An 18,910-nucleotide genomic window follows, 5' to 3' on the forward strand; every position below is an offset into this window, starting at 1 on the left:
AAGTAATTTGAAGTGATTTTGGAAGTAAGGTAAGCATAACTAGCCTTCCGATTGGCCAACTACCCTGCCTATTGGCCAATCGCGGTTCCCTCACATATGCCTTGCTTGCTAGCGATGAAGGAGAGCTTGACCAGGTTTCTTCATGCTGTATTTGTTACAGTTATGCGATGGATCTCGCCGAAAAACAGCACTAACTTGTTCACCATATCGAATTACAAGAAACTGTGCATTGTTGTTAACCATAAAAACACAATCACTCTTACCCAAGTGTCGAACTAGTTTTAGAAGAAGCTGGGGGAGGTAACTGCATAGTCTATTCTGATCCTACCAAGAGACTGTGAATGAATAACTGCGATGAGAAGGTGTATCACGGCAGCGTCTTGTGTGCAGCTAGAGACGCAATAAGGACTGTGCCTTGGCTAGAACAGATTGCATATGGCTGCAGACGTGTCCACAGCTCCCTAATGGCCGAAGTTCTGGTCTGGGACTAGGCTAGGCTAGGGCTGGGTCAGGTGGCGTGGGCTACAGCTATCGACTTGGAGACGACACAACTATGCCCAAGGCTGCATGGGATTTAATGGCTGATGCCGTTGAAGCGGTGTGGTCGAGGGTTCACGATGGTCCGCGGAGATTGCCCCACGTAGCGAAATGTCGACCAGCGTGATGCACGCACGCAGGAGCCTCTGGCTAGTTTTGGTTGATGTGGGCAAGATGGTTTACGCTAATGTACGAGATTTGGCGAAGGTGTCCACTTTACGCCCCGGTATATAAGGCAGAGGGGGTGGGTTCCAGAGATGGAACTAGCCTTATATGTACCAGGGTGATAAACGTTAGCTCGAGACCTGTGACGCCACCCCTAACTAAATTGGAAACTAGCGCTAGGACTTTCAATACAGAGAGATCCTCACAGTCAATGAAGTCACGACTAAATTACCAAAGCTTGTTCTTCGGATCCAGCCAATAGATCCTGCTTGTTCGCGAGCGGGTCTTGTGACGTTCAGGTTTCGAGCTGACGTTTATTACCCTAGTGGAGGTGTAGATCCCCTGCTTGAACCAGGGGCTTTCCAAAGCAGCTGTCGCGGAAGCTAGATTTAGCTACACGCTAATCAGTCCGAGGTTTGTCCAAATGTGTGAGCATTCCTGTGTGAGTCCCTCGTGCAGGGATGTGTTCCTTGTGCAGGGGCGTCGGGGAGAGAGCCGGATGGATCACTAGAGAGTTCTCTTCAAGCATGGTGACAGAAGAGAGATGTGATAGATCAGCCATCAGATTCGCACTGTTTATACCCCGCGCAGCGTTAAGTTTGAGTACATGTCGCCAATGTGCATCCTTACCGCCTTGCCGCCCTTTTCACGTGTAAGAACTACCAACTAAAATTAGCAAAATACAGCAAATTTAAGTTAGCTGTACTACAACTTTGCAGAGCCTTATGAACATGCATGTTGTCTAAGATGTTGATGGTAAAAAGCCTTCACAAAAAGGCGGCTCTTTGCATTTCAGTCTTATAAAATCTCCTACCCTTCTAATATAGGGGACATGCTTTCCCCAATACTTAACCCCTTTTCTCCTTCACTGAGAAGAACTCGACAATTCCAACTTGCCTTAAGGTAACCAGCGAGACTAGCAGCGACTTTACCAACTCCAAGACGTTACCAAGCAAGTTTCTCTTTGGTGTTGTCCAACCCCTTCCCGTTTACCAAACATACCCAACACTAGGCTAACAACTCTGACTAAAGCGTTCTCTGCCGGGACATGTCCACCTCCAAGTCCGGCAGCGGTTCTAGCGACAGCCGAAAGTATGTGTGCCTGGCGCCAGACTGCCCCTCCAAGCCCTTCTCGCGTGTGGCAGACCTCGACCGGCACTACAAGTCAGTGCACAACCGTGACGAGGAGAAGGAGACTTTCTTCTGCGACTACAAGAAGTGCCTTCGCCATGAGGAGCCTCTCAACAGGTTCGACCACCTGCGGGATCACCTTCGCGACTTCCACAAGGAGGAGCTTCCCAAGAAGGGCACCAAATCGGCATCGCCTGAGGGGCCCAAGGATCGCAACGGGGCCACATGGTGGCGCTGCTACACCTGTCTCGAGCGTGTCAAATTCCACCGCTATGGGTCGACCTGCCCGACTTGCAACGATCTAAGCCAGACTCCTGGAGCTTGAGGAAGAACTAGAGAAGAGGGGGTGATGGCCTTGTGCAGAAAGGACGGCTGGTCGATAGTCCAAGGTCAAAAGGAGTTTAAGGGGAGATTAGCAGTCAATTGATTAGAGGTTTACTTCTTTGGAGTACGTCTGGTCCTCGTCTTAGACTGGGTCCATATATATATATATAGGACTTGAAGTATCTTGTCGTGGTTTGAAGACAGATAAAATATAAACCATCAACTCTCAGTGACATGAAAACCAAAGCCGAGTCTGGTTTATAGTGTGTGATGATGCCCATTCCGTGCGAAGTCTCAGGCCCGACAAGGTAGGCGGTGGTAGGTCTTTTAGTTCTCCATGCTGACGGTCACTAGCTGTCTCTGCGAACATGATGCGACGCAGGACAGCGATGGGAATGATATTATCAAGGCAGGTTGTTCTAATTAGGGGACGAGAGGGCAGTTGGGTGGAGTTTCTCCATCGCTAGACCCCTTCTTCAACCCAAAGAAACCATGGCCAGCCATGTGAGACGACGTGGTTTGATTGCGGAGGTGGAACGTGGCGAATGCCTACTACGAAAGCGGTTCACACGCCGATATCCTTAACGCGCGGCATCGCAAGCCCAGAGCCTTCGGGCTTAACAGGCAGGCCAACTAATTAAGTAGTAGGATGTTACAGTATGTGCCAGTAGACCTGAATGACAGGAATTCGTCGAGCTATCCGACGAATACAAGCACAACTAGGCGTAGTCATCAGCCTGAATGAAATAACAAAAAACCAGAGCGAGCGCTGTTGGAAAACGGTCACGGCCGGGTAAGACGCCGACAGCCGCGCACCAGGCCTAGAATTTAACCACATTATGGCCTGGAATATCCGCCTAGAATAGCGGACACTGAGTTAGGGGCTTTAATCACAGTCTAGTAGAGGTACCTAGACATCTACCAGGACACGCCTAAGAAGGAAGAGTGGACGAAGCTCACGATAAAGAAGGGGCATACGCTGGCAGCGGGGAAATACTACTCTGGGATGTAATTACAAGTGCTTTGTGCATCATAATCTTTGGTACAATCACCTGTCCCGCTAATATAAACCAGCGCAGACGCCTACTTGCGGAACGGCCTATTGTTATGAGCAACTGGCGGGGAAGACTGGTTGAAAAATCTTCGCCTGAGCAAATCTCATGCGAAACATCCTCTTGTTAAATAGAGGCAGGAGCAGCAGCAGCAGCAGACACTTGATCAACGCCTACGACACAGACGAGTCCTCGTCGAGGATCACCCCCATGTTCACGACTGCTTTGGGCACAGGCGTTAAAGGTGTGACAGGAGCGCATCATTGTGTTGGAGATCTCAATGCTGGCTAGGAGGACCATTGTCTAAGACTATACTGGTAAGAACTAGCCGGCATATCAAATCAACCACTCGGAGGACTCAAGTTGGATTTGTTAATAGCAGAGGCGACAGCCCGTTACTGTACTTCTGCGTAGGACTGACGCGACAGAGAAATTGCTCAAGAGCAGGTGTAAGTAAGACCAATGCTGCAGCTGGCTGCTACCATTTCAACCTGGCCTTGTTAGGTCCATCGCTTCCGAGGTGCAGCGCTAGTCTTGCGCAGTTTGACTGCATGATGATGGACGATATTGTTTGGTGGACGAAGTGGAAAGAGATAAGAAATTGAAAATTAGCAGATTGGGGTAGTATTTCCTGTCAACCTGCCTACCTCTGTTTGAAGCTAAAGAAAGAGAAACTTCTTGTTGCTTACCTTTTAATGGAACCGAGCAGTATCCTTGCCTGTTCCTACTTCCGGTTGAACTCTAGTAGTCCCTTGACGGTGTTGCCAATGAGGAGGACCTGCAAGACCTGGAAGTTAGCCCAAAGCTTGTAAGCCATTCCATTCGTAGCAATTCACTAATGTCCCATGGTTAATGAATTATCTCTCTAGGACACTAAGACTACAACGTTGGATTGCCACAATACGGCAGCACTGAGGAATAAAATGGTGTGAGCTATAGCTTGAAAACCTAATTATCAGCGGCATCTCTAGTTAGGGGTTGTGACATAAGCTCTCAAGATATAAGTCGAGGGTGCAAGTTGAGGTTGATGACTAAGTTCTCAAGTCATAAGTTTGGGGTGATGACCAAGCTTTTAAGACATAACCCTAGGGCCTGGCGTATAAAAGGGAGGGAGGGTTGTAAGCAGTGAGAAAGTCTGCTGGTTTATGTGATATTTAGAGCATATAGATGTATGCCTATTTGCTTGATTGATATCAAGGAGGAAGAAAAAGCTGCATTTACTTGGGCGCAGCTGATTTCTTCGCGCTGTTCCAAACATGCAAGGAGCTTCACACATTAGGGCCTCTCTACGAGGAACACATTGCATACGACTGACTCTGCGATGGCTAGTGGAAATTGGTAGACTGTTTGTGGTAGACAACAACAAGATGACAGATGGAAGAAAGCGGCAGACAGAGGTAACAATAAGAAAGGACATGGGATACTTGCTGGGAAGGAAGGCATATGTAGCCTATGTTGGTCTCATTATAGTGCAATTTTGCAGCATAGGTAATCATGACGTTGATGATTTATGTCGCTAGTGCTAGGGATAAACGTGTATGCGAAGGAATACTTGCTGGTGTTATGCTGTACTAGACAGATTGTATCATTCCTCAAGGGCTCCGAGATGCCATGCTAACACAACCACCACGTCTAGCCCATCCATCTGCTGACTGACGAGCCCCGGGGCATGTCGGTTAATCTGGACCCTGCAAACCATCTCGGCCGTCGACAAGCTCTTCTGGTTTCCGAAACGGGGTTGGTTAAGGCGCGGTGCCGCCATGCCAGAGCGCAGTTACCGCAATGCCGATATCACGATGTGCCTATTTCCCATCCCGCTCGCGGTGCGGACACCCAGGCCAGCAGCACGGCCGGCGCAAGCCGTCGTTGAGCTCCTCGACGGCGCGGCGGATCCTGCGCTCGCGGGTCTGCTGCTGCTTGGCCGCGTCGACCCAGCAGATGAACTCGTTGCGTGCCAGCACCGTGATGTCGAGCCAGGCCGCCTTGGCCGTCTCGTCGGCGGTGAGTGCCGCGGCGAGGTCGGAGGGCAGTGAGTGGACTTTGCCGCCTGGGAGTGTTGCTGGAGTGGACATGGTGTGGGATGTGGCTTGTTGGGGTTCGCTTTGTGGGAAGATGTGGGGATCTAATTGAGGTAGGCGACTCTTGGTTGGGGTTGTCGCTGTGAGGGATGTAGAGGGATGAATCTACGGGATCGCTTTCTGCGGATTGTCGTGCAGGTCAGTGCTTCGAAGGGACTCGGCTCAATCCATACGCCGAGCTTACGCTGTGGCTTTCGCCCCACCCCCCTGTCCGATAGACCAGTACAGATCCGTACACTGTAAGTGGAAAAATTGTTGAACCGAATGGATATGTACGAATGGAATAAGGGCTAGTGCGGCATCCAAATTAGTATAAGCACCCAGAAACTCTGCATTCACAGTTCTCAAGCAAGACACACGTTCTATTTACGTATCTGTCACCCCAATCATCTGCTGCATGATCTGGCTGTCCTTTGCAAGCGCCAGCGGATCGAGGGATTGTTTGCTCTTAAACTCCTTTAGCCATAAGGTGCTTATAGAAAAAGCCGTGAACTTCCAATTCCTCTAGTGAATGTAATTATATCCAGTCTGTCAACATATTAGTCGTAGAGCTCGCTACTTCCCTAAGTCCAACTCGACCCACTGCTCTGAGAGGGCCAGGGCCAGCAACTGCCAGATAAAGTCGTTCTGGACGCGGTAAATGGAGGCCGATCCGTTGGTTCCAATACCACGGCTCGGCGTATACGGTGCCCGCTAGTCACAGTGCAGCATCCGGACCGGGATGGAGGAAGTGAAGGCGGTGTCCGAGAGACCGCCAGCTGTTGTCGGCGACGGTCCCTTGTACAGCCCATGTGAGGTGAGATTTGCTTGCGACACGACGGATGGCGTGGCCGTCGGCTCCAAGTAGACGGTCGTCTGCGCCTCCGACAGCACAGGTACAGCGTGGACGCTGCTTACAAGGGCTAGGGGCCCGAGTCTGCTGCAGATGACAGTCTATAATGGCGAAGCCGGTGGATATCCTAACATGACGCCCCAGGCACAGCGGATTATATCCTATTTCGCATCGGCCGCCAACGCTCTGCAGAGTGAGGATTGTCTAAGCTTGAACATCTAGTCTAGGGCAACTAGGAAGTCGGACAAATCCAGATGCCTGATGGTACGAGACTACCGGCACGGTTCAACACGACAAACACCGTGTGGAGAGGGTGGTGGTTGGTATGGAGGGCGCGGCGGATGAGGAGTCGCCGATGGTGATGAAGACACCGCAGAACGTATTTGAGGGCAAGAGGCGCGTGGAGCTCCCAGGTCAAGAGGGTGCAACAGCACTAGGGAAGGGAGAGCCTGCATGGAAGAAGACTGTTGAGATGCAGCTTCAGACTGCCAGTCCTCTTGGCTAACGGCTGCCGGGACAGGGAAGAGCCATCCACTTCAGCAACAATGTCTTCTAGCAGCGCGCAGATCTTGCTGTCGTGCACGCCCTTGGTGTTCACATACTCTGCCTAGTCAATCTTGCCTGTGGTAATGTTGCAGAGGGGAGCCAACTGCCCGGCGTTGTCTATCTTCTCACGCAGTGAAAGGGGATGGCTTGTCGTCTGGACCAAGATTGGTCTCAATACCCTTGTGGTGGAGCACGACCAACGACCGGAATATGCGAGAAGGGCAACTTCCAATGCGACTTATTCCAGAAACATCAGCAACAACCCCAAGCGCCGTCCGGCACAACGTGAACCTCATCACAAGCAATACTCATGGAAGGAGGCTGCGTTACCAATGGCAGGTTAGGAGAGGGTAATTACAGAGCAGCCGCTCTCTTGCTTACAACGTCCCTTGAATTAAATTGAACCGCAGAAACCAACAACGCGACCTACTTTGAGACAATACCTCGTTAAAGGCCGCCATTGTTCGTTTGCTTGCCGTATATAAATAAACATCAAGAAGATAGAGGGAAAAGCGGAGGTGGAGAGGGTGGAAAGAATAGAAGGACCTAGCGAGGAGGAAAGAAGATTACAATTCATACTGAGGCAATAAAATTACATCTTCTAACCCCTGCTTGCTTAACTCGTTTATTTCGTGACAATACTTGGGTGGTTCTTGCTTACAGTCACTGAAAACAGTAAGGATATGACCTTCAGGGGACTAGAGCGTGTACGCAGGCTACAACTTTTAGTACTGAGACTACAGGAGTCGTAGTAGGATAGCTGCTACTTTTTACGACTCAAGAGCATCACCTTGAGGTTTCCTGCGCCTTCAATGCCTCCACTTGCCACCCCAGAGGTTTCTGCGCATGCTCAATAAGACCCAGGTCCCTCCCAAGAGATCTTCGCGATTGCCAGGCGTCAATTTCACGTAGTAGACAAAGTTCCCATGCAGCCCGAGACACAGCTTCACCGGAAGATAGATCGTGGCGGCGAGCCCAGCGGCAACCTTGAAGGCGTCGAGGATTACGACGTTGTTGCGCAAGACGTCAAGGTGGTTCAGCAGCGCGGTCAGCCAGGCCCCCCTCAGCAGCACCATCCCCCTTGGGTATGAACGTCGGCTCTTAGAATGTCCCTTGCAGCCTGGCCTAGAATATGTCCTCCTTTCACTTGTCCCACGTGTAATTTCCGATGCAGTTGAAGAGCCCCCCAGCCGGCGAGCCACATCCTGCCGCGTTGTACTCTTGGGCGCCGTCGACCGTGGCTTGCCAAAAGTGCTTGTTTTTCTTGGTGACGCAGCGGTCGTTAATGCGCGAAAATTCTCCGTTTGCGTCCTACACAATGCTAGGCTTGACTTGTGTATCCACAGGACTTGCAAGGCCCCCCCTAGCTCTCGTGGGAAACTCTAGCCCCCTTTTACCATTAAGTTCCTCGTGCGCAAAGCCGTCGTCAATTAGAAGTATACGCGTTCTCTAGAGGTCAAAGATATTAGAGATCGCCAAGATTACAAGCAGAAAGCTCAACGTACTCGTAAACAATGCGTAAACGTATCAACCAAGTGAGTGTGGCGCACAAGCCTCTAAAAAGAGGCTTGTGCGCATCCGGATCCCATGCCTCGCCTCCATTTTTCAGCCAGTCAAGCAAGCACTTTAGGAGAGTCATGGGGAGAACAGCATAATTCTTGGAGATGCCACAGTCATGAACCATGCCGCAGAATAGTGCTTTGTACCATGTGTACACAACAATACCGCAAGACCCGTCTTGCCCGTCACCACCGGCCTCGTAGCCGAAGCAAAGAATTTCGCCAGTCTCGGGGTCGAATTTCGGGTGAGCAGTAAAGGTAGGGGACCGGACTTGGCCCTCAAAATCATACCTGACAATTGTCTCCAGCGTCACGGGATCCATGGCGTATGGGGGGCCGTCTTCCTTGGAGGCCAGGAGCACCCGTCTCCAAAAGGTGATGCTGATGTTTGCTGCTGCTCAGATCACCCCTTTGACCGCTTCGGGGTCTTTAAAAGGGTTTCTGTATCTTCCGAACAAGCTCTTCCTCACCGCTATCTCTGCAAGGAACCTGTAAGACCTGACATAACGCTGCTTATAATTGACGTGCCTACCTTAGATGCGATGGCAGTGATGTTGCCGTCTCCATTGAAATGGATGTCGTCCTCGAAAGCTGGTGGGAGGTGGTGGTCTGGCTGTACTCGGTAGAAAGTTCCGTTGATCTCGGGGGGGGGTGGGGGGGTTTTGCCATCTATTTCGAGATCAAAGATGTCCCCCTCCAAGCGACATGGCGTGTTGAAGACTTGGAAAGCGCCCGTGTCGGGATATTTTACCTGGTCGCCAGCCTTTGAGTCTATTGACGTACGGGGCATCAACGAGGGGGGGGACCATCAACGAGGGGGGGACCATCAACGAGGGGGGGGACCATCAACGAGAGGGGCGATGTCAAATATGTGAGCCACGTTGATCGTCTCAAAGGTGGGATCGATCCTGGGATCAAAGCGAATGAAGGAGCAGGCACAAGCGAGTGTAGCAACGAATGGTGAGACAGTTGGCACCGAAGCGAGCTCCAACTTGACTTTTTATGGCCTCTGACATTCAGCAAGGGGTTAATTAGCTAAAGCTCAGAAAATGAAAGTCCTCAGTAATTAAAGCAAGCTAGGATACCTGGCAATGATCTGGCCATGTTGTTTGAGCAAGTGCCGAGCTAACGGAGGGGAATAGGGGAAAGCGGTGTTTCGGAAGCATTTCGCCGACAAAAGGCTCTCCGGTCGCTTTCCCCGTCCGAAAATGGTGGCTGGGCATGCATAGTGGTAGCATGCGGGGTTGTAGGCTATATCCGCCCTGCTAGCGCCTGTACTAGGCTCTGACCTCCGCGCGCTAGTACAGCAACCCCAGCACGGGAACTTGCCAGCACCTAGCCTAGTGTCAGCGTCGGAGATATGCACCCGAAGAAATACCTCTCTCTACTCAAGGTTGCATCAAGACATTCATTCAGTAATGTCGGGAAATCTTGTGCAGACGCCCCACGATCTGATTTGAGTAGTGCAGGCATGGTGGAGGACTGTTATTTGGAGACAGGTGCAAAGGAAGAGAGAGGTTGGAAGGATTAGCATGATACCTATATTGACAGCTTGGTAATACTCTTTCCACTGACTAGATCAATTGCGTGCAATTAATTGATTGGTGCCACCTTTATCGCGACTGGGCTCTTTTCCATGGAGAAAGTTGGTTCAACTTCATGGCAACGCGTCGTATCAAAATAAAAATACCACTGATCGATTCCTCTCAAATGGTTTACTTGAAACCCCCCTATTCCCTCCGACTTTATCCTCCAATAATCCGCAAGCATGAGTAAATTCGTCGGGGATTTTGACAAGCATCATGCACGTTTATGCATATTCACATGTGATAAGTCGTACAACTGATAAAGAAAGCTGTGTAGTTTCTCTCAGACGGCTAGTTTGATACGCGCTTCAGTTCCCAGGAGAAGACGCGGTTGCGCCACGGCCGGAGATGCCGCAGGTAGACCCCATGGACAAGCCCTCTGCCCCTTCGCGCTTCCAATAAAACAACGACAGCTAAGCTGTCTACCACACTACTCGCGGTGAGATGCCTCCGTGTCCTCCTTCATGTCCTTCCCCCCAACATAACCGTCCGCATCGGCTTGCTGAAGGTCGGTAACGTACCCAGCAAACTTCCAAGCGGGCACCTTCTTCTCGAACAACTCGTCAAGCTGCTCCAAGCCTCTTCCTCTCGTCTCGGGAACAAAGAAGAAGACAAACACGGCCAGGATGAAATTGCCCGCGCCCCAGATGTAACAGTACTTCGGTCCCCAGTTAAGAGACTCAGGGTTGATAAAATAAGGCGTGCAGTACGAGCTCAGCCATGCAAACACGAAATTTGCCCCCTGGGACAGACCAACCGTATGCGACCGCAGTCTCTGCGACGGCATCTCCGTCTGAAGAGCCCACAACACCGGGCCCTGGCCAAGGCCATACACCCAGGGAAAGACCATGCTCAAACCCACCAGGGCCTTGCTCGCGCCCGGCGACCCCACGGTGGACACGGTGTAGACAATGGCCATACCGAACATGACGGCCGAGTTGACGACCGACGCGCCGACGAGCAGGTGTCGGCGGTCGAAGAAGCGCAGCGCCGGGAACGAAAGCATGTTGCCCGTCAGCGCGATGCCCAGCGACACCATGACCCACACGAACGGGTTGCCGATGCGCGCCTGCACGAAGAAGTACACGGAGAAGGCCGAGATGAAGATCATGCCCGTGGCGGTCTGGCCGACGCCGGCCGCGACGCTGAGGAGGGTTCGTCGGAGGTCGGTGCCGCGGAAGGCGTCGAGTAGGAGGACGGAGGCGTGCGTCTCCGTCTCGGCCAGCCAGGCTGCCTTCATGATTGCGACGTCTTCGCTGAGTTGGGCGGCGTCGGTTACGCCGCGTAGCTTGCGGATGGCGGCTGCGGCTTTGTCGTCTTGGCCTTTGGAGATGTAGTAGCGAGGCGTCTCGGGGAGGAAGAGCAGACCGGTGGACATCATCACCGGGATGGCGAGCATGACTGCGAGGGGGATCTGGTATGCTATCCGGCCGAGATGGACTTTGGTGTAATTGTCGACGAGGATGCCTATCAGTGCCCCGAGGGAGATTTGCAACACGACCATGCCGATGACGGGGCCTCGGAGATATGCCGGCGCCGACTCGCCCATGTAGATCGCCGCGTAGGTGCTGTAGAAGCCATTTGAGAATCCGAGTAGTAGGCGACCGACGTAGAGGGCGCCGACGTGCACGCTGCCCATCTGCACGGCGACGGAGACGACGGACACGGCCGAGGCCAGCCACAGGCCGGTGCGTGGGCTGATAAAGCTGCCGAACTTGAAGATTACGAAGCACGCTGTCAGGGCGCCGAGGTTGATCAAACTCTGGATCAGGGTCTGCACTTTTGTGCTGATGTTGTATCCGATGGGGTTGAGAGGCTAGACGTGTGGCAAAGGTCAGTAACTCAGCATCGATCAATGCATCAAGTGATTCGAGGACTAGTCAATCTGGGTAACAATCGGTCGCAATGACGGCAGTTGCTTACATCGGCATAACCAAAGACGGCCAGAAATCCCGGCATGGATTGGAACCCCGACACCGCGGCGGAGTCATATCCATATTGGAATTGAGCCAGAGCAATGAACAAGCAGATTCCAACGACTCGCTTCTCGCTCCAGATGGAGCGGAGTTGGGCTTTGATGGAAACTTGCGATGCCATCGTTGCCGTCTGGTGGGTAATTAGGCGGCGCGTTGGAAAGACGGGAGGGGAAGAGGGAAAGGTGCGAGGAGGATTATTGACCCCTCAAGGGATGGGCAGTGAAGACGGAATAGTTATACTTCCTCGGGGGCGTTGGGGAAGTGGTGGCTGGTTTGCTTGGACATGACTCCAACGTCGTTCAGCCTCACTACCCCAGGTTTTGACCCGCACTAATAAGGGGCAAAGATGGAACTGCCGCATTGCTAGCCGACCACTGGCGGGGAACGCTACTCTGGTTTTGGGTTAGATTGGGTGGGGGAGGTGTTGCTTTGGGCTTGTTCGTCGGAGCTATGGATCCGACGAGACCCCTCTGTGGTGCATGCATCGGAATGCTCGGCTTGGCATGGGGTCAAGGCCGAAGGCCGATCTCAGCGATGCTCTGAGGTATAAAACATGTCAAACTTCTGGCTCGTTAAAAGCGATATGCCACTGTCAAGCATTTGAGTTAATCACCCTCCATCCATCCAGTCTTTCCCCGCCTTATTAGCTGCACCATGGCCACTGAGATTCTTGCCAAGAGGGTTGAGACCTTGGAAGCTGCGCTTGAAAAGCTCTCAGGTAAGCAGATTTGTGTCGCAGCAGCATGCCGCTTGACTAATAATGGTTCTTCTCCTCAGCGGAATCGGAGGTGCGAAAATTACAGAACATATACGGATATTACCTGGACAAATGCTTGTATAAAGAGGTACGAATCAACTTCTCCGTCGGTCTTGGCGTGACTAGTAATGGAATTTGCTAACCCAGATACGGTGTTGATTAGGTGACAGATCTCTTCTCAAACCATCCCGATGCCTACGTGCAGTTCTTGAACGGGCGCTTCCGAGGCAAGGAATCGATCCGTCGACTCTACATTGGGCGTTGGTCGAATTATTTCGTCGGCGGACGAAACGGCCCAATCGAGGGCTGGCTTCTCGACCATCTCATCGCGCAGGACGTTGTAGATTTCCAGCCCGGCACAAACATTGTCAAATATCGCGGTCGAACCCTGATGAGTGCCGGCACCCACAAGAGCCTGCCCGCCGAGTACCCCGGTGGCCATCGTCAATGGTGGGAAGGAGGCGTCTACGAGAACGAGTTCATCAAGGAGGACGGCGTCTGGAAGATCTTCCGGCTTCGGTATTATCCGTTCTGGCACGGCAATTTCGAGGAGGGTTGGAAGCACGCACAGGAGTTTGTGCCTCTGTTCGAAGAGGTCTACCCGGCGAATCAGGGGGGGCCCGATGAGCTATGCGAGGGGGAGATGCTGTGGCCGGACACGAGGGTGGTGCCTTTCCACTACCCGCATCCTGTTACTGGGGAGCATGTGGCGGAGGAGGACATGCAGGCACCGAAGTGGCGCCAGCCGGCGAGCACTGCACTGCCGGCAAGGACCATTACTGACTGGTCCGTTTGATAGATTCTCATGTAGTATTCTTCTACTATGCCGACAATATTGCAATTGAAGTAATTCCCAGCTTGCAAGTAATCCTCAAGTGATACTCGACCTTGTTAAACGTCAACCTTGAATAAGATGATAGTATTGTTGTCCTGTCCCTGTGTCGACTACTCCCAAACTCCGTCTCGCCTATCTCCAGGCGGGGATGCTGTTTCTGTACCCTCCCCCCACCCCTCTCTTCTCTTCGCATCTCCAACAGTGAGGTTGAAGTAATCTGCCCCTGGTTACAAACCCCGCAAGACCTCGCATTAGTGCGGCCCCTCCGTCGCTTTCTAGTGCCCGGGCCCTCGTTGATATTTGTTCAATGGCCCCCTTGACAATAAGCTCGTTGCTCTGAATAGCTACTATTTGTATGTTGGTAAATTGTAGTCTAGCTAGTCTTGTTCTTACAGCAATGCCGTCTCTCCGAGCCGACCCCAATCGATCGGTAAACGATGCGGGGAACCAATAGTGAAATCTGGGGTCCCAAACCACAGCGAAGGAAGGGTCGGAGTCATTAAACCGAAGCATCGGCACATTTATCCCTGTGGGTCTAGGCACCATTGATGCGTAAAGCAAGCGCCCTCCCTACCTTTAAGCGTGGTGTTACGGACGAGACTTGTCTTTCTGATATCGGCGAAAAGACAAGCAACACCATCATCCTCCTCCGATGTCCTAGTAAACATGACCACGGAGATTCACTCACCGTATCTGGGGCTTGCAATGGGCTCATATGTGACCTTTTGTCCCTATCTCCTATTGAACTCTGTTTCGACGCATCCCCGGCCCTTTTGGCACGGTACACCAAGCTGTGGCTCTTCAGGAAAGCGAACTACGGGACGTTTCCCTGGACAAACGCCAAGCTTCACAGAAAACATGGTATGATAATTACAGCATAGTCTCCCGATGTAGTACTTGTATTCATTCCTGACCGCAATACCCCAGGTCCTAACGTGCGCATTCCTCCCAATGAGCACAGGATAGATTCGCATCGGGACTTACTCTCGGTCGAGTTGTGCCATCCAAATATGCAACCTTGGCTGCGCATTTTTCCATCCTGGGTCATGTGTGCACTTTGAATGCCATCCGTCTTCTTTTATTCGATCAGTAGGTGCTTGTGGTTTGGCACAGCAAATGCTTAAAAGGAAAAGCAGATTGTCGTTGAATCAACTCTAAGGACTTCGATTGTAAGGTTAGTAAGATAGGTGCATGAAACCTTATGCAACGAGTGGCCTATCATAGTCGATGTGAGATTTCTTATCCCAGGTCTATCAGGCTAATGCAACTCCAGGACATGCATATGTGATCGGTCAAGCCTCCGTCGGGAACGTCACAGAAATATCCATGAGCTGCTCCATAAACTCATCACCTCCATCGAAAAGATAGAAGTCACTCAAGAATGGGTGCCGATTTGCGTATTCATCGTATAGTTCAGTCGTCCTGCACATATAAGTAAGCAAAGCTGGGACCCCAAGCCTGGTCTAGGAATAAGAGCGAATACCTCGTCGAATCCGTCTCCATCCCGCCCTCAACCGCAGTCGTAGCAGGGCTACAAAACGGCCCCGGAGAAGAAGGCAGATCACCTTCCCGACCGCCATCCAACAGAGCAAACTTCTGCGCTTGGAACAGCGGCTCGGGCAGCATGTGTTTCGGATACCCGAACGCCCCAATGGTTTTCAAACTGTTGACGCACCTCCTGACGAGGTTCTGGTAGTTCACCGACGGCGAAGACAACGAAGAAGCCACCATGAGCACCTGCAGGACCTGCAGCGCAAAGAAGAAGTCAACCAGAACCAAGCTGGAAAGCACCCCGTGAGCCATGCCCTCGAAAATGCCCAGCGACGCCTCGGCCGCCGAGACGCAGATCCGGGCGAATCTGTCAAAGTGCCGCTGCTTCGGGGTGCCGTCCAACTCCTTTGCACGCAGGAGACTGCACAGGAGGAACGGCCGCGTGACGAGAATCACGGCGCTCCAGTATCGGAGGTGGAGCATGGCGACTGGTCTCCGGTGTAGAGGCGGCACCGGCGCGGTGGTGCTGAGATGGGGCGGGACGTTGTCCAGCCACTTCTGCAGCGACTGCATGGCGTCTTCGAAATCGGATAGGCTTAATCTCTGGCCGGCTTGGATCGGTCCGGTGTAGAGCTTGTGTCGATTGTCTTTCGTAAGTCGAGCTAGGCTGACGCATTGTCCTAGATAAGCTTGGGGTGTGTACGAGCCGGGGCTCACGACCTGGAGGAGGAGGCTTGTGAGGATCTAAGCTGGGACATGGTTCAAGTTTATGCAGGGGTCTTACCTGTTCTGATGGGAGAGATGGCTGCCATTGGCAAACGGTTGACAACCCAGCCATGCAAGGCTTGCCTACTTGAAGAGACACGTCTTGATCGAAGAGGAATAACGTCCACCAGAGGCGACGTGCGTTTTCCCTGGATACGAGGCCGTGCTTGGTCGGGTACTTGTCTAGATGCAGGCCGAGCGAAAATGCAATGCGGATTGCAATGCCGGTGTGCAGATACGCGGAATTCGTATACCCATTTGCTTGGAGGGCTAGAGCCTGGGTGAAAGCGTTAGCAGAGGACCCCAAGCCAAAACCAGAGACCGCGACGGGGTGAGGGGCCGATGCGATGTATGCATGTACTTACCAGCAGGATCAAAGCTCGCACACTGTCAAGGTCAGCCTCATCTATTGCTTTTAGAGTAAGCAGCTTTGCTGTCTCCAATGAGCAGTGTGCTAACTGTTCGTTGGGCGAGCCGTCGACCAAGGGTATACACAGCACACCAAGCGCGACGATGCTGTGCAGTGAGCAGAGCCAGGAGCTTGTCTGCTGCGTATGGGCGTCCGAGTAAGTGGCCTCCAGGCGTGCGTGAAAATCCTCTAAAGAGTAGAGCCAGTACAGAGAATGTACTTCCTCGAAGAAGCGAGATGAACAGGCCAAGACGACGTCCTTTTCTGGTAGCTCAGACGGCTCCCAAGTCTGCGTCCCAGGTTTCGGCTGGAATTTCGCCACGGGGTGGACAACCTTGACCATTGGCGGTATTATGTCTTTGTTTGCGCGTGATGCCGAGTTCAGAAGCCAAGACCTCACGGCAGTGTTGAAAGTTATTCCAGACTCGGCCCCCATATACCCTACGGAATGACGGCTAATTAGTAATTATGCGCCAAACAATGGGGGTACTTGACGAGAGACAAGCTTACTATGTTCGCCACGTGCATCACGCAGCAAGCAGCCTAGGTCTTGATGGAGATTGACAATCTCGGGCAGTGGAACATCCTCTCGTTCTGCTGAGACGCTCCCGGAATCCCGGACACCCTCAGAGTAGTCGTCTGCCGCAGCATCAGGAGCTGCTGCGGGCGTAGGGGTTATGGTTTGCGAAGTTGCTTCACCGGATTGAGAGGCCAACCGCCGCAGACTGGGAACTGACAAGTCTTGGCCGGGCAGAAATTGCTTGCAGATTTGGTATAGGAGACGGTATTCCTCCTCCGATACGAAGTAGTATGGCTTCTGGCGACGTTTGGTTATGTCAAACGAGCACTGCTCATCGATTCTGCGGCAGTAGTCGCAAGGGCCATCGGCTTCCAGGAAAAGAGTCAGCCATTCAAGCTCAAAACGACAGTCGGGGAACATGGAAGAGTATACTTGGCTTGTTGCACTGCGGGGTTTCATTAGCGATGGGGTCTCATTGGTTCTCGTTTGACTGCACACGCACCTTTGTCTTCCTGCTCTTGCAGCGGTCGCAGCTCATCGCAGTCCGGTTGGAGCGAGGCTTTTTGCTCACCTTTGAGCTGCCGTCGGTCATGTTAAGAACTTCGATATTTTGATTTGGTTTTGTGAACTTGTTAATACAGGCTATTCAGCAAAGGAATCCAAAGAGAGCAGATGATAACAAGGGATGGGAGGTGAATCTTGGGAGGGAGTAATTATCCACGCGAATTAATTTCCTCGTTTGGAGCTCTCGAGGAATCTGCATTCCCCGCATTCTTGTCGCTAAATCCCCAAACAGACTCTCCACAATGGCGAGCTGTTTACCCCGCACTTTGTTAAAGGGTGGGGCGGTTTCGGCAGTTATAGTGCAGCAGGTTCTACCTCGGTAATCCAGCCAATTGATGAGAAAGAAGGTGCATCTCAAAGATCCTAATGGATACTTCGTTGGAATACCTAGACGGCAACCCTGTGGGCTACTGCGAAGAGAGTCCATGGTAAAGAGCGGGCCGACAAACGTGACAGGTCACTCAATCTCCATAATCGAACAGGGCTATCCCCAAAGATGCAGTGCCCGGAGCTTGGCCCGAAACCGCAGCCGGCGTATCTCTGTTCCGTGTGCGCCACCCTGAGGCGAAACCAGGCGTGGCGCACAAGCCCCTAAAAAAGCTAAAAAAAGGCATGTGCGCCACATTTAGGCGAAATACTCACACAAAACTTTTTAAGCCGAAATCCTTACTTTTTATGCGCCGACGCGGCAGAGCGCCAATTCTAGCGGCATCAGCTCTCCCTTGCTGCGCCAATCGGCACCAAATGACTGTGATATTATCAACGTTCTCCAATGCAACCCCTGGCAAACTCATCGAGCTCAACGTCACAAAAGCTCGGCGCTAAATAGTGTCCTTTGGCAAGTAAATTCCCCCAGAATATATGCCTCAGACATGGATTGGAATTAGATAACAAGGATGACACGGGAGGTTTCATAGAGAGAGTCAACGCTCTGGGTAACTAATGCAAAGTGCTTCTCTGTTCTCGCATGACATACCCTACAGCAATCTAGGGGTTTCGTTGATTTAAGCATCAGCGTGATTCCTGGACCTCGAAGCGCGCCAGGTCCTGATCCAGTCAAGTTCGAGAGGGGAGGGGCAAATGATGGCAGCGAGTTGTGGAAGACACTGAAAGTCCTCAAAATCCATGGGGAGGTCGAGGTGTATCATCCCGTCGCAGAGACCAGTGCGGCGGCGTGATATACCCTCTTATGTCGGACACTTCCTCTGGAAGGCTGAGGGAACCTGACTAATGCAATGTCTTGGTGACCTTATTTTCGCCGAAGGGTCAGGTAAGAGGATGTAGGACGTTAAATCCAAGACTAGGAAAATGGTGGAGACCTGTCTCTCGGACAGGGAGGATATCCAATATCCGCGTTGGTATGAGAGTCTCAGGAGAAACCTCGACGGGAGAATTGCCCAACTCGGAGACCAGAGCTAGATGTGCCGGATGATCTGGACGAGGACCGGCGCGGTGGTCAAGCCCCGTTGGAGGAGACTATTACGTGCAAGGGCTACGAAGGCCCGCAGCGAGCCAAACGAAATGAATGCAGCCGAGGGAGGGCCTGTTCCAAAGATCGCCTCATCGTTGGTGGGAACTACAAATCCTGTGACAGGACCAGGGTGACGTGGCGAGGAGCTTCAACGAGCCTCGTCGTGCGATGGGGAGCGTCAAATGGCCCCGAGAAGCGCCACAGTGTGACACAGCCGGTGCCGAAGAACGACAACGGCCGTGTCGTCGCCTTGGAGATTGCCAACTCGACGCTCGCCGGCGACCTCGATTGCGGAGGATATTGATCTCTACC

The 18,910-nt window shown here is 52.3% G+C and overlaps 6 protein-coding genes across 6 annotated transcripts; 2 read left to right on the forward strand and 4 right to left on the reverse strand.

Moving 5' to 3' along the window:
- Positions 1 to 1,750: 1,750 nt before the first annotated feature.
- On the forward strand, positions 1,751 to 2,158 carry QBC33DRAFT_582148 (uncharacterized protein; the record flags this gene model as incomplete). Its single annotated transcript, XM_060431321.1, has 1 exon — positions 1,751 to 2,158. The coding sequence occupies one exon, from the start codon at positions 1,751 to 1,753 to the stop codon at positions 2,156 to 2,158; it is 408 nt and encodes a 135-aa protein (XP_060277991.1).
- A 2,544-nt stretch (positions 2,159 to 4,702) lies between these two features.
- Positions 4,703 to 5,399, reverse strand: QBC33DRAFT_553320 (uncharacterized protein). The gene has a single exon (XM_060429391.1). The coding sequence runs from the start codon at positions 5,279 to 5,281 to the stop codon at positions 5,012 to 5,014; it is 270 nt and encodes an 89-aa protein (XP_060277992.1). The 5' UTR covers positions 5,282 to 5,399; the 3' UTR covers positions 4,703 to 5,011.
- Positions 5,400 to 7,474: 2,075 nt separating this feature from the next.
- On the reverse strand, positions 7,475 to 9,014 carry QBC33DRAFT_603861 (retinal pigment epithelial membrane protein-domain-containing protein; the record flags this gene model as incomplete). Its single annotated transcript, XM_060432222.1, has 6 exons — positions 7,475 to 7,745; positions 7,813 to 7,976; positions 8,010 to 8,112; positions 8,216 to 8,568; positions 8,632 to 8,733; positions 8,844 to 9,014. The coding sequence occupies 6 exons, from the start codon at positions 9,012 to 9,014 to the stop codon at positions 7,475 to 7,477; spliced, it is 1,164 nt and encodes a 387-aa protein (XP_060277993.1).
- A 1,226-nt stretch (positions 9,015 to 10,240) lies between these two features.
- QBC33DRAFT_520139 (general substrate transporter) lies at positions 10,241 to 11,907 on the reverse strand (the record flags this gene model as incomplete). The annotated part of the gene is made up of 2 exons (XM_060426345.1): positions 10,241 to 11,626; positions 11,734 to 11,907. 2 exons carry the CDS (start codon positions 11,905 to 11,907, stop codon positions 10,241 to 10,243), a joined length of 1,560 nt encoding a protein of 519 aa, XP_060277994.1.
- Positions 11,908 to 12,440: 533 nt separating this feature from the next.
- Positions 12,441 to 13,339, forward strand: QBC33DRAFT_520140 (SnoaL-like domain-containing protein; the record flags this gene model as incomplete). The annotated part of the gene is made up of 3 exons (XM_060426346.1): positions 12,441 to 12,504; positions 12,564 to 12,631; positions 12,707 to 13,339. The coding sequence occupies 3 exons, from the start codon at positions 12,441 to 12,443 to the stop codon at positions 13,337 to 13,339; spliced, it is 765 nt and encodes a 254-aa protein (XP_060277995.1).
- Positions 13,340 to 14,603: 1,264 nt separating this feature from the next.
- Positions 14,604 to 17,295, reverse strand: QBC33DRAFT_614676 (fungal-specific transcription factor domain-containing protein). Its single transcript, XM_060432603.1, has 7 exons — positions 17,066 to 17,295; positions 16,996 to 17,008; positions 16,554 to 16,931; positions 16,000 to 16,484; positions 15,654 to 15,911; positions 14,862 to 15,589; positions 14,604 to 14,800 (listed from the first exon to the last, which is right to left on the reverse strand). Exons 1-7 carry the CDS (start codon positions 17,153 to 17,155, stop codon positions 14,671 to 14,673), a joined length of 2,082 nt encoding a protein of 693 aa, XP_060277996.1. The 5' UTR covers positions 17,156 to 17,295; the 3' UTR covers positions 14,604 to 14,670.
- Positions 17,296 to 18,910: the final 1,615 nt, after the last annotated feature.

The sequence above is a fragment of the Phialemonium atrogriseum genome, assembly GCF_030411735.1.
Source record: "Phialemonium atrogriseum strain 8032-3 unplaced genomic scaffold QBC33scaffold_55, whole genome shotgun sequence".
Taxonomy (NCBI): Eukaryota; Fungi; Ascomycota; class Sordariomycetes; order Cephalothecales; family Cephalothecaceae; genus Phialemonium; species Phialemonium atrogriseum.

Coding starts and splice junctions, on each gene's coding strand:
- QBC33DRAFT_614676 (XM_060432603.1), bottom strand. CDS start 17,155: ATGACCGACGGCAGCTCAAAGGTGAGCAAAAAGCCTCGCTCCAACCGG. Junction 16,485..16,553: donor TGATGCACGTGGCGAACATA/GTAAGCTTGTCT, acceptor GTCATTCCGTAG/GGTATATGGGGGCCGAGTCT. Junction 15,590..15,653: donor CATCTCTCCCATCAGAACAG/GTAAGACCCCTG, acceptor CTCCTCCTCCAG/GTCGTGAGCCCCGGCTCGTA.
- QBC33DRAFT_553320 (XM_060429391.1), bottom strand. CDS start 5,281: ATGTCCACTCCAGCAACACTCCCAGGCGGCAAAGTCCACTCACTGCCC.